At 39.2% G+C, this 14,926-nt stretch overlaps 1 protein-coding gene across 2 annotated transcripts in view; it reads left to right on the top strand.

Annotated features, from left to right (window-relative positions):
- LOC126260961 (laminin subunit gamma-1) overlaps nucleotides 1–14,926 on the top strand; it is a 1,198,090-nt gene that overhangs the window by 1,144,533 nt on the left and 38,631 nt on the right. For both annotated transcript variants that reach the window (XM_049958485.1, XM_049958486.1), the window contains 5 exons: nucleotides 8,928–9,124; nucleotides 9,359–9,574; nucleotides 9,656–9,926; nucleotides 11,469–11,647; nucleotides 12,444–12,574. In XM_049958485.1, coding sequence (XP_049814442.1) covers nucleotides 8,928–9,124; nucleotides 9,359–9,574; nucleotides 9,656–9,926; nucleotides 11,469–11,647; nucleotides 12,444–12,574 — 994 coding nt within the window. The remainder of the gene's footprint in view (nucleotides 1–8,927; nucleotides 9,125–9,358; nucleotides 9,575–9,655; nucleotides 9,927–11,468; nucleotides 11,648–12,443; nucleotides 12,575–14,926) is intronic.

The raw sequence follows: 14,926 nt of genomic DNA, 5'->3' as shown, positions 1-14,926 counted from the left end.
GCTGAATTATGAAGGGAAGCACTTTACACCGAAAAAGGTAAATGAAATCACTACAAACAGAGAGAAAGGGAACCGTGTAATTCCATGTTTGAGAGCAAAATCATCAGCACTATTAATAGCACTGCGATAAAAAAAAGCAGTGCCATCAGTATCAGAACCAGCAACTAAAACATTACCATGTGCAACAGAAGCTGTAGCTTACCCTACATGCAACAAAAAAGATATCAGCATATATATATATATATATATATATATATATATATATATATATATATATATATATATATATATATATATATATATATCTAAAAAGAAAGATGATGAGACTTACCAAACAAAAGCGCTGGCAGGTCGATAGACACACAAACAAACACAAATATACACACAAAATTCAAGCTTTCGCAACAAACTGTTGCCTCATCAGGAAAGAGGGAAGGAGAGGGAAAGACGAAAGGATGTGGGTTTTAAGGGAGAGGGTAAGGAGTCATTCCAATCCCGGGAGCGGAAAGACTTACCTTAGGGGGAAAAAAGGACAGGTATACACTCGCACATGTGTGTGTGTGCGAGTGTATACCTGTCCTTTTTTCCCCCTAAGGTAAGTCTTTCCGCTCCCGGGATTGGAATGACTCCTTACCCTCTCCCTTAAAACCCACATCCTTTCGTCTTTCCCTCTCCTTCCCTCTTTCCTGATGAGGCAACAGTTTGTTGCGAAAGCTTGAATTTTGTGTGTATATTTGTGTTTGTTTGTGTGTCTATCGACCTGCCAGCGCTTTTGTTTGGTAAGTCTCATCATCTTTCTTTTTAGATATATTTTTTCCACGTGGAATGTTTCCCTCTGTTATATATATATATATATATATATATATATATATATATATATATATATATATATATATATATATATATATATATGGTTATAATATAGGGAAACATTCCACGTAGGAAAAATATATCTAAAAACAAAGATGATGTGACTTACCAAATGAAAGTGCTGGCAGGTCGACAGAAACACAAACAAACACAAACATACACACAAAATTCAAGCTTTCGCAACAAACTGTTGCCTCATCAGGAAAGAGGGAAGGAGAGGGAAAGACGAAAGGATGTGGGTTTTAAGGGAGAGGGTAAGGAGTCATTCCAATCCCGGGAGCAGAAAGACTTACCTTAGGGGGAAAAAAGGACGGGTATACACTCGCACACACACACACACACACACATATCCATCCACAAATATACAGACACAAGCAGACATATTTAAAGACAAAGAGTTTTGGCAGAGATGTCAGTCGAGGCAGAAGTGCAGAGGCAAAGATGTTGTTGAATGACAGGTGAGGTATGAGTGGCAGCAACTTGAAATTAGCGGAGATTGAGGCCTGGTGGATAACAGGAAGAGAGGATATATTGAAGAGCAAGTTCCCATCTCCAGAGTTCGGATAGGTTGGTGTTAGTGGGAAGTATCCAGATAACCCGGACGGTGTAACACTGTGCCAAGATGTGCTGGCCGTGCACCAAGGCATGTTTAGCCACAGGGTGATCCTCATTACCAACAAACACTGTCTGCCTGTGTCCATTCATGCGAATGGACAGTTTGTTGCTGGTCATTCCCACATAGAATGCATCACAGTGTAGGCAGGTCAGTTGGTAGATCACGTGGGTGCTTTCACACGTGGCTCTGCCTTTGATCGTGTACACCCTCCAGGTTACAGGACTGGAGTAGGTGGTGGTGGTGGGAGGGTGCATGGGACAGGTTTTACACCGGGGGCGGTTACAAGGGTAGGAGCCAGAGGGTAGGGAAGGTGGTTTGGGGATTTCATAGGGATGAACTAAGAGGTTACGAAGGTTAGGTGGACGGCGGAAAGACACTCTTGGTGGAGTGGGGAGGATTTCATGAAGGATGGATCTCATTTCAGGGCAGGATTTGAGGAAGTCGTATCCCTGCTGGAGAGCCACATTCAGAGTCTGATCCAGTCCCGGAAAGTATCCTGTCACAAGTGGGGCACTTTTGTGGTTCTTCTGTGGGAGGTTCTGGGTTTGAGAGGATGAGGAAGTGGCTCTGGTTATTTGCTTCTGTACCAGGTCGGGAGGGTAGTTGCGGGATGCGAAAGCTGTTGTCAGGTTGTTGGTGTAATGCTTCAGGGATTCCGGACTGGAGCAGATTCGTTTGCCACGAAGACCTAGGCTGTAGGGAAGGGACCGTTTGATGTGGAATGGGTGGCAGCTGTCGTAATGGTGGTACTGTTGCTTGTTGGTGGGTTTGATGTGGACGGACGTGTGAAGCTGGCCATTGGACAGGTGGAGGTCAACATCAAGGAAAGTGGCATGAGATTTGGAGTAGGACCAGGTGAATCTGATGGAACCAAAGGAGTTGAGGTTGGAGAGGAAATTCTGGAGTTCTTCTTCACTGTGAGTCCAGATCATGAAGATGTCATCAATAAATCTGTACCAAACTTTGGGTTGGCAGGCCTGGGTAACCAAGAAGGCTTCCTCTAAGCGACCCATGAATAGGTTGGCGTACGAAGGGGCCATCCTGGTACCCATGGCTGTTCCCTTTAATTGTTGGTATGTCTGGTCTTCAAAAGTGAAGAAGTTGTGGGTCAGGATGAAGCTGGCTAAGGTAATGAGAAAAGAGGTTTTAGGTAGGGTGGCAGGTGATCGGCGTGAAAGGAAGTGCTCCATCGCAGCGAGGCCCTGGACGTGCGGGATATTTGTGTATAACGAAGTGGCATCAATGGTTACAAGGATGGTTTCTGGGGGTAACGGATTGGGTAAGGATTCCAGGCGTTCGAGAAAGTGGTTGGTGTCTTTGATGAAGGATGGGAGACTGCATGTAATGGGTTGAAGGTGTTGATCTACGTAGGCAGAGATACGTTCTGTGGGTGCTTGGTAACCAGCTACAATGGGGCGGCCGGGATGATTGGGTTTGTGAATTTTAGGAAGAAGGTAGAAGGTAGGGGTGCGGGGTGTCGGTGGGGTCAGGAGGTTGATGGAGTCAGGTGAAAGGTTTTGTAGGGGGCCTAAGGTTCTCATATATATATGTATGAGTGAAAGGCAGTCCAGAACATGTGGAACATGTCTCTTGTGTATTCAGTATGAGCCTCCACTGACACAAGCAGAACTACAAACTTGTGTATGGAGTTAAATTACTCTTGTACCAAAAAAATCTCACACCAATGCAGGGGTGAAAAGACCCAAACTTTGTCTCTATTCTACAAAAATATAACATGGCCAAAGAATCACTGTAGATCTATCATGAGAAAAGATGGAGTGGCAATATTTGTGAGACATAATGTTGTATATAAATCTCTAGATTTAAGCAAATATTGTGCATCAAGGTAACAGCAGTTAGAGCAACAGCTATTGTGCTGTCAATTTACTGGGCACTTGCTGGAAATTTGAATGTTTTTTCTAAGACACATTGACTCACTCTTGTCAGGTCTGTCTAGAAAACAAATTAATTTATTGTAATGAGTGACTTTATTGTGAACTTTTTAACAGGTACCAGAAACAGAATAGGTCATGACCATCTGTTGTGCTCTTATGTATCAGACTCTGCAACTGGTGTAACAATACTTTAATACACAACATACACTAATCAGCTAGAATGTTATGAACACCTACCTAATAGCCGGCAAGTCCACCTTTGGTAGGGATAACGGCGGCGACACATCACGGTATGGAAGCAATCAGGCCTTGGCAGGTCGCTGGAGGGAGTTGGTACCACATCTGCACATGCATATCACCTAATTCCTGTAAATTCCGGAGAGGAGTGCGATCAGGGTGATGAGATCTGATGCTACGTTCAATAGCATCCTGGATGTGTTCAATCAGGTTCAGATTTGGTGAGTTGGGAGGCAACACATCAACTGATTAGAACTTGCCACAGTGCTCCTTAAACCACTCTATCACATTCCTAGCCTTGTGACATGGTGTGTTATCTTGTTGAAAACGTGATCACCATGAAGGGGTGTAAGTATTCTGCAACCAGTGTACGAAACTCCTTGGACATCATGGTGCCTTGCATAAGTTCCACTGGACCCATCAATCCCCACATGAATATTCCCCAGAGTGTAATAGAGCTGGTGGCAGCTTGTCTCTATCTCACAGTAAAGGTGTCAAAGAGCTGTTTCCCTGGCAGATGACAGATTCATGCCCTCCCATCGGCACAATGAAAAAGGTATCAGGATTTATCAGGCCATGCAATGCTGTGCCACTGCGATGCTCTGTCACTGCGTCAATGTCCAGTGCTGATGGTGGCCACATGCCCCGTGCCCATTTCAGTTGTAGTTGCTGATGTCATGGTGTTAACTTTATCACATGCATGGGTCATCATCACCTGTGGAGGCCCATTATTAGGAGTGTTTGGTGCACTGTGTGTTCAGACAAACTTTTACTCTGCCCGGCATTAAAGTCTGATGTTAGTTCCACAACTGTTCACCACCTGTCCTGTTTTGCCAGTTCGCCCAGCCTACAACAACCGACATCTGTAATGAGCGGCGGTGACCAAACCCCATGACGTTGGCACTTGGTTTCACCTTGGTCTCTCCATGTGTTGAAGACACTCACCACAGTACTTCTCAAACACCCACAAGTTATGCAGTTTTCAAAAAGCTCTTGTGAGCCTCCAGGCCATAACAATCTGCCCTTGGTCAAACTCAGACTGCACGCCTTCTCCATTCCACACATGGACAGCACACTCACTGATGCTACATGCACCCTACGTGTGCACGCCAGGTGACACTGCTATTCACTGCTATTGCCTGGACAGGTTTATGTCAATAGCAGGTCGCAGGTCATAATGTTCTGGCTGATCAGTGTATTTGTAGATAAGGATACGTATAATAATTTAAGTTTCAAAACTGAGGGTTATCAAAAGACACACTATGGAAAACTTCACTCATCAGTTGCAGCTTCAAGAATGAATTTCACTTTGCAGTGAACTGTGTGCTGATTTGAAACTTCCTGATAGATTAAAACTGTGTGCCAGCAGATTACTTGAAGCTGGGACCTTTGCCATGTGCAGGCAAGTGTTCTATTGACTGAGCTATCCAAACTTGACTCATGAACTGTCCTCAAAACTTTACTTTGATCCGTACCTCATCTCCTGTCTTCCAAACTTCACACCAGTTCTCCTGCATGTCTTGCTGGACTAGCACTCCTGCGAGGGTAGACGACATTACAGGGACATGAGTTAAGTCAAAGCGTGATGGATTGTTTCCAGAATGAATAGTCACCCTACAGCAGAGTATGCTGATTTGAAACTTTACAAGTCAAAGGTCCAGGTTCGAGTCCAGATGACACTTTTAATCTACCAGGAATTTTTGGTTGCAACCTTGAACTGGTCTTGTTTATATGCTTCTGTTGACATTAACTCCAAATTTAATAAATTTATCGAAGAGATTACAGGTCTATTTGAAAAAATATTTCCTAAAGAAATACATGTAGGGCAAAGAAAGGTGCTGTATGTAGTGGCCAAGAGATCAAATGATCACAATAAGATTAGGTAGGCATTACAAACTATACAATAGAATTCTTAACTAGACCATACCAGCTTTGAGATATATTTTCATCAGAGCAGAAATCAATAACTCAGACAATAAAGTCTAAACTGTTTAAAATTTTGTAAAACAGGAAAAAATACATTCTGTAGAGAAAATATCCAAATAAAGATGAGGATAATCTTCTTAGTGATTCAAAAACAGTTGCTGATATATTCAATAAATGTTTTTAACAATAACAGAACAAATAGGATCATGAGGCTCCAGAAATGGAGCCATGAATTATCTGGAAGTCAAAGTACTGAGCACAGTACAACAGATCTAGGTAAGAACAGTCTCTATACAGGAAATTGAAAGAATCATTAAGTCTCTGAAAAGTAAAAGCTCTACTGGAGTTGACACCATCTTAGTAAATTATTAAAATAGCACTGCAACCATGTAATTAAATCCCTTTCCTCTATTTTTTACATGTCACATAAGCAAGGAATGATTCCTGCAGTTGTAAAACCACTGTATAAGAAGAAAGATAAAGCAGACAGCCAGTCTCACTACTCACAAGCATTTCCAAAGGTTTAGAGAAACTAATGCATTTCAGGATTGTTAGCAACATAGTGACCAAAATATCATCAGGAAAAGTCAGTTTGGGTTTCAGAAAAGGTTATCAACAGAAGATGTAATACATGCATTTGCTGCCAATGTTTTGGAGTCTGTAAATAATAATAATTATTATTATTACTATTTTTTGAAGATGGTTGGAATATTTTGAGACTTAACAAAAAGTGTTGGACTGCTTCAGTCATCAAATACTTTAACCCCAAACTACATACCTAGGTATAAATGGTGCAGCAGGGAAGTGGCTTAACTTGTTCCTTTCTAAAGTAAAGCAGAAGGTTGTATTTGATAGTCAAGAAGGTGCATTCAACTTCATCAGAATGGGATACCACCATGTGCGGAGTGCCTTAGAACTCAGTTCTAGGTCCCCTACTTTTTATTCCTTTTTATTAATGATCTACCTCTTTCTACAGAATATTGTAAATTCTTCTGCTACCAGTCACCATTTTCTTTATTTACTTTTCACATGATGTATTTTGGGAAATGATTCCCATTTTCAAGTGCGTTTTTGTGTGTATTAAGCCATGTTAAGCCATATCTATTCATCATCATCATCATCTTGGACAATTTCCAGCCACTGGCTGGGTCTGTCGGGAACACAAGCCTCTCCATCGTGTTCTGTCTTTCCACCATTCCCCCTCTTCCACCTTCGTCCAGTTCTCCCCTCTTCTCGTCACACATTCCTTCACTCCCTTCACCCATCTATCTCTTGGTCTTCCTCTGGGCCTCTTCCCCTCCAGTTGCAGATCAAACATCCTCTTTGGAATTCTTCCCTCATCCATTCTCTTCATGTGTCCATACCACTGCAGTCTTGATTTTTCTATCCTGTCCTGTACTGGTTCCTCCTTTAGTCTTTCCCTCACATACACATTTTGCAATCTGTCTCGTCTTGTTACACTCAACCTGCTCCTCTGGAACTTCATTTCACTAGCCTGTATTCTACTTTTGTCGCTTTTGTGCATTACCCATGTCTCACTTCCGTATGTCAATATGGGGACAAAGTAGGTTCGGTATATAATTCCCTTGGATTTCTGTGGCACCTCCTTGCTCCAAATAAGCCCCCTAATGCAATTGTAGAACTGCCCTGTTTTTCTGCACCTTTCATTTATTTCCATTTCGTTTCCCCCCTTACTTTCAATCATGCTTCCCAGGTACTTGAAGTTCTCTACCACTTGTAGTTTTTCCCCTCCACAAGTTATATCCACATTTGGCCTACTCTTCTTCCTTGTTGTGACAATTATTTCACTTTTCTTTGCAGAGAAATGCATTCCATATTGTGCTGCCGTTGCCTCCCACACATCTAACTGCTCTTGCACCTCCTTCTCGCAATTTCCCCATAACATCAGGTCATCGGCAAAAAGCACTGCTTTCATTTTATGATCTCCAATTGCATCTGATACTTGCTGTAGGATTTCATCCATAACAATAATAAACAATAAAGGCGAAAGTGCACTTCCCTGTCGCAGCCCATTTTCCAGCTTGAAAGTTGCAGAAGACAGTCTTTTGCACAGATCCAGGATATGGTTTGACCAGTTTAGTTTGCTATCAATATGTAAGCCCTGGTATTTTGCAGTATCTGCTGGTCACCTAGCTTTCCTCCTATTTCTTCATCTTTAGTGGTTGCATGAAATTGAATAAAGTTTGTTTTACTCTAATTATGAGAAAGACCATTTATGTTAAACTATTTCACAACATCCCTACAAACCTTCTTAGCTGACACCTCAAATTTGATGTTATCAATATGTGAGAGTCTGCTTCATTTTGTTGATTTTTACTGCAATACATGAGAGGTACTCAAGGTACTCTCCACCACACACCGTCAGGTGGCTAATGGAGTATGGATGTAGATGTAGAACCATGCAATTTTTTAGTTGGTTATCAATATATATTGTTTATATAAGATATTTTCAATGTTTAAAGTGTACAATAAGTTGTGTGTGATGTTTAGTGTTTGTGAGACTCTGCACAAATGGGCCATTAGAAAACTGTAAGTACAAATTCTAAATTTTGCCACTAACTTCACTAAAAGAAACGATAACCAACAAAAAATCACGTGTTTCTTATATATAAAACAGAAAAAATCTACGAAATGAAGCAGACTCTCACATATTGACAACATCAATAGAAATGGCTTAATACACACAAAAAATGCCCATGAAAATGGGAATCATTTCTCGGAATGTGTTGTGCAAAAAGTAAATCAAGAAAATCGTGACTGGTAGCAGAAGATTTATTTATAAAGAAAGCTATTGTTTTCACAGTCGCAGGCTTTCAAAAACCATTTATAATGGATCAAATCAGATTGTAAATTCACCATCTTTGCTGATCACACTGTGGTACATACTGATAATTCAATACACAAATTTGAGGTGTCAGCTAAGAAGGTTTGTAGGGATGTTGTGAAATAGTTTAACATAAATGGTCTTTCTCATAATTAGAGTAAAACAAACTTTATTCAATTTCATGCAACCACTAAAGATGAAGAAATAGGAGGAAAGCTAGGTGACCAGCAGATACTTCAAAATACCAGGGCTTACATATTGATAGCAAACTAAACTGGTCAAACCATATCCTGGATCTGTGCAAAAGACTGTCTTCTGCAACTTTCAATTTGTTTATTCACTTCTAGCTCACCAGTACAAGCTACACACATATGCAGAATCAGAGGCTGTGAAACAGAGGGCTTAAAGTTAAATTCCTGTAAAACAATAAACGGATCCATGCCTTGATAAGTGTTACATAACCAGTGAGAATAAATTTTAATATTTGCACTTTACAGTGGTGTTATACAAATTTTATTACTTCATTTATTTCTTACAGGTTATTTTGGAGATGCTTTAGCTTTACCAAAAGGAGATTGTAAACCATGTCAGTGTTACCCTCCAGGAACTGTAGAAACAGGTTTTGGTCCTCCAGTATGTGATCAGATAAGTGGGCAATGTCAGTGTAAACCACATATTTATGGCAAGAACTGTGATCACTGTGAGGAAGGCTATTACAACATAATAAGTGGCGAAGTAAGTAATTGTATGATGCACTGGAAGTTTAAAATGTAGTCAGCAGTTCTGCAGTGTGTATGGTGCCACTGCATCATATTCTGACCAACAATGAAAAATGTCTTCTTATTTTTCCACACAATTTGTTGACTGGAAGTTAATGAATATTAGTAATATTTTATTTTTGAGGACAAATTATTAGATTAAATTATGATGTATACCTCTTAAATTACTACAGCTTTAATTTATTTACAGGGCTGCCAGGCTTGCAGTTGTGATCCTGTTGGTTCTCTGAACCACACATGTGATCTACATACTGGACAATGTCATTGTCAACCTGGTATAACAGGTCTTCGATGTGATGTATGTGAACTCTACCACTATGGTTTTTCCATTGATGGATGCAAGGAATGTGACTGTGATCCTATAGGATCTGTGAACTTAACATGTAGCCCTTGGGGTCAGTGCCCGGTAAGAAACTTTGTCTCATTTGGGTCTAAAAAACAAAGTATATATTAATCTGATATTGTAATTTTGGTTTTTTGATTACAGTGTTATGAAAATGTTGAAGGCCGAAGATGTGATCGTTGCAAAGAAAACAAGTATGATCGTCAGCGTGGCTGCATTGATTGTCCAGCATGTTACAATCTTGTCCAGGATGCTGCAAATGTCCACAGAGCAAAACTCTATAAATTAAAAAAGGTCCTAGATGATATTGCTAGTAATCCTACAGTAATAAGTGATGATAACTTTGAAAGAAGACTGAAAGAAGTTGAAGAGGCTGTTGGTCATTTGTGGACTAGAGCAAAACAGGCTGTTGGTGGTAAGTATTTTCTGCTTTTCACTCATATAATACCCTACAAACTTCTTCATATGGTTAATATCAAAAACTATGTAGTCAATAAATTTCATTTTAAATGAAAATACACCTATACAAACTCTCTGCTCAGGTTTTAAATTCTATGAGATCTTGATCCAAAAGCGAGAAATCCATGTTCGAGTCCAGGTCGAGCACAAATTTTCAGTGTCATGCAGCTGAAAGTTGTCCATATTCGCAACTGCAAATAAATTTTATGTATTCCATAATGGCTGCAGTCACCGCAGTGCCTGTTCCTTTGGACATGAATGCATCGTGATTCCAAGTAACAGAGGCACTGCAATATCATATTTGTCCACTGACAGTGGGCAAGCGACTTTCAAGAAAAATGTCTCATGTGTATGTGAATGTACATAATAGATGTATAAGTACATGATGTAGATGCATGGTTGATAACATATAGTAGTTTGGGTCTGGCCATGAGTCATGTATGGATAGCCAAATGATAAGACGAATGCTGGTGATAAGTGGGAAATCCAGGTTCGAGTCCCATTCCGGCACAAATTTTCAATGTCATCATTTTGTTATACAGCTGAAACAAACAAACAAACACAATCTGAGTAGGCCTTGAAGATCCAATGGTACCAACTGGCTGCTGTGACATCCTCAGCCCTTAGTCGTCACCAGGTGTGGATACGAAGGGGCATGTTGTCAGCACACCACTCTCCTGGCCATCATCAGTTTTCATGACTCGTGCCACTACTTGTCAGTCAAGCAACTCCTCAATTGGGCTCACAAGGGCTGATTGCACCCTGCTTGCCAACAGCTCTCAGCATACCTGGACAGTGCCCATCAAAGTTTTAGCCAAGCCAGATAGCGCTTATTTCGGTGATCTGACAGGAACTGGTGTTACCATTCCGGCAAGCCATTAGCATCATGCAGCTGAAGATTGTCCGTATTAACAACTGTGAATACATTTCATTTATTTCATAACTAGTTACCGCAGTGCTTGTCCCTTTAAGCATGCACACACTGCAATATTGCAGGTTGTCTTTTGGTATATGTCAAACAGTGGAAAATCCAGGATGGAATGTAACAATATTATGAAGAGGAAAGTTGCTACACACCATATATCAGAGATGCTGAGTCGCAGATAGTCACAACAAAAAAATTGTCACAAATATAGCTTTCGGCCTGTGAAGCCTTTGTCAAAATTAGATGACAGACATATACATACACACTCACACTAACACCACTCACACACACATGACTGCAGTCTCAGACAACTGAAGCCACACTGTTTTGCTATACATATGAGAGTAAAAGTAAGCAAGAAAAATAAAACGTTATGAAAACTCTTGTTTAGTCAGTAAATAAGTTTTTGTTTTTAACTTATTAGACTTTCATATACTAGATCACAATATCACAGGAGAGTTCTCTGTTCTCACTGCATTTATAAATTGCAGTGATGTCCTTTTTATTGAATTTTTTCTTGTTTATTTATTTCTTTTTAGGAAATGTTTGTGCCGTGAAATTGACATTTTTTAGGTGGTGGCAGGAGTTTATCTGAACGTCTTGATGATCTGATAAAGCGACTTGAAGCTGTTGGTAACATAACAAAACAGATTGACAGTGGTACAAGGAAAGCTGAGCTTGCTACCAGGCAAGGCGAAGAGCATGTTACAGAAGCAGAAACAATTATTGAAGCAGCTTTACAGACTCTTAAGGTAAACTTCAGAGAACTTGATACTTCTTTGAGATCAGTTTTTTAAAAGTATGATTACAGTTCTGATATGTTAAAATTCTTACTATTTCACCCTCTTGTAAAATTCAAGAAGCATAAAGTGTGGTTAAAAACTGAAATGCAGCATTAATGTTCCATAATAATATTTATTTTATGTTTTGCTGTGAACTTGCTTAGGCCATCAGACAATTTAAGATTGAATAAACAGTCCATACAAGATCAGTGAGAGCTTCTAGTTGTACAAAGACTGCTATTTACCAAGATAGGGGATGATCTGAAGATTATGCATTGTCATACATCTTTTAGCCTCGGTTCAGCTAGAAGCTCTCATTGATGAGGTGTTGACTGTCTAGTGATTAGTTGTACAATGATGATGACGTAGAAAGTAAAAAACCAGTTTGAACAAAATATAAAATAAGTATTATTGTAAAACATTAAAGCTGTATGTTTCAGTTTTTAATGTGTCTGTATCAAACAAGTACCAATGGAATATTCCATAAATGTTATAATATGCAGTATTCAAATATTTATGGTGTGCCTCTTTAAAATGTTATATTACGGTACACAGTGTTGAAATTTGGAAAGGGATCTACTTTTTTTCTGCGCTGTTTACTTACTGGGCTGCTATTGTAAAATATTAAATATGCTGTAAGAGAGTAGAATTAGTAGTGGCAAAACCCTTACCTTCTTTCCTTCCTTTATTTAAGTAATGAAGCTTGTACACACAAAAACATCTTTCTGTTCAAATATATATTTTCATGGTAGTGTTATGTCCTCAGGAAACTATGGATCTGCTCCAGACTGAAGGTTATCTTGCACTTCAGAAAGCGAAAGAACAGTCTGATCAGTTTGGACAGCAGAGCAACCAGATGTCTGAAAATGCAAGAGAAGCAAGGATATTTGCAAGCGGGTATGCTTATTTACTGTAATATAATTTGAAACTTAAATAGAAGTGTTAAATTTATACTTTTTGAAACCCAGAATGTAGTGCAAAATAGTGGAAATACATGCAATCAGAAAAGTGATAAATATTAAATAATAATAGTGCTAGATATGTGTACAATAGATGTAATGAGGGAATGCATAACATATCATATATTCACCACTGTTTCAATATGATTTTCAAATTTAATATAGAGGTCATACTCCATTTTTCAGTCGTACTGATTATTATAAGAAAGCATGGATCTGACTACAGTTTGAATGTAATCTATTTAATTTCAAAAGACAATATTTATGTATCTTTTTCTCAACCTGTAGCTATATATGAAATTTTCCCATGTTTTTGCTGCTATCGTCAGGACACAGGACAGGAACGATTGACACTTACGTTTGTTGTTTCTGTATGCTCTTTTAGACACAGTACTGTGAGAATTCTGTCTACAGTACAAGCCATGTCATAACTTTCATTGTCACAGTTTTTGTTTTTGTTGCTCCTGGACTATTTTAAAGTATGTGCAACCACCCATTTTCAAGGAGTTTGAGATCACTGAGGCATTAAATACTTATAAAGAAGGAAAGGAGAACAATTTAAATTGTGAGCATAGATTAAATCCAAACAACTGAAATACATTGTCATTGTACTTTATTGGTACATAAATAATTTGTGTTATAAGCGATAGTTTATGATATAGGGCAAGTCAACAGTAATACTTTGGATTATGTGAGATGATATGATGACAAAAGGAACAGAGATTACTGTGGCAATGTGGAATGATATGCTAATGCGGTATATAATAGCAGTATTTCGGGCCAGCCTATACACACACCAATTTTGACAATAATTGCTATAGTACAGTGCCTCATTTTGTGGCTGAAGACATATGAGATTTTAGTATTTTGTGCCAGACGTACATTTCAGTACTGTGTAAAGGGATACCATGACTGCTTCCACAGCACTGAAGGTAGTCTACAGGATTGGATTTACAGAACAGAATGGATGTACAGTCTGTAGAAAGGTATGATTGTGGACTGAGTGTAAGGTTTTTAAAGTGTTCTGTTATTTCAAGGACGTTTTCCACAAATGTAAATTTACATAGAATGAGAACACAAGGAAAACAGCTACAACTTTAAAACAAATATAGTCATCAAGAAGTTGCCATAGGTATAGTTTTGCTTTCAGCACTGTTCTCTGAATGCCTTTGAATGGACTCGTTTCTACCTCTATTCTCAGTTGCCTTTCCCGGGCGACTACACCATGAGTTTCTGAACAAAATGAGTCATTCATTTAGACTGATGCCTACACCTTAAAACATCTAGAAAGTTATCCATTACTTACAATTTCCTTGGTGGAACAGTATGTAGGAACTTTCTGCAATTGATGGTTTGTTACAGTTATCTTCTTTCAATAAAATCTTAAAAATGGCTGAAAGAGCAAGTGGGACACAGAATTTATTAATGAATAATTAATAGTATTAGCTACAATAGCAAATAACCTAAAGATTGTAAAATGTTGTCAACATGAAAAGAGTGGCATTGAAAGATCATGTCATTAATTGCTGTGTTAGAGAGTCAAACTTGGAGTCATGTAATTCAGACACAAGTCTTTATTAACAGGATGAATACATAGAACAAACTAGTATAATTACATTAAAAAATATGTTGTGACTTACCAAACAAGAAAGCGCTGGTAGATAGAAACAATAAAAACACTCAAACAAATTTCAAGCTTTCGCAACCCACAGTTGCTTCGTCAAGAAAGAGGGAAGGAGAGGGAAACACTAAAGGATGTGGGTTTTAAGGGATAGGGTAAGGAGTCATTCCAATCCCACATCCTTTCGTCTTTCCCTCTCCTTCCCTCTTTCCTGATGAAGCAACTGTGGGTTGCGAAAGCTTGAAATTTGTTTGTGTGTTTTTATTGTTTCTATCTACCAGCGCTTTCTCATTTGGTAAGTCACAGCATCTTTTTTAATATATTTTTCCCATGTGGAATGTTTCTTTCTATTATATTCAAACTAGTATATTTGATAGATAAAAAATCTGCTCACCAGGTGGCAGCAGTAGCAAACACATACAAAAGTTGTTGAAATGTGCAAGATATTGGGTCCACTGTCTCCTTCTTCTGGCAGAAGGGTTGTAGGCGAAGGAAGAAGGATGAAGAAAAAGGACTGACGAGATTCAGGAAATAGGGAGAATTATGGAACAATTGCACAGAATCCCAGGTCAGGGGAGACTTAGCACACGGGATGAGAGGGAAAGACTGATTGTTGGGGACTGAACCACATGAGATTTGAAAACCTGAGATCTCAAAGGTGGAAAGCAG

Source organism: Schistocerca nitens, chromosome 5 (assembly GCF_023898315.1).
Source record: "Schistocerca nitens isolate TAMUIC-IGC-003100 chromosome 5, iqSchNite1.1, whole genome shotgun sequence".
Taxonomy (NCBI): Eukaryota; Metazoa; Arthropoda; class Insecta; order Orthoptera; family Acrididae; genus Schistocerca; species Schistocerca nitens.
This window is presented reverse-complemented; position numbering and strand designations above follow the sequence as displayed.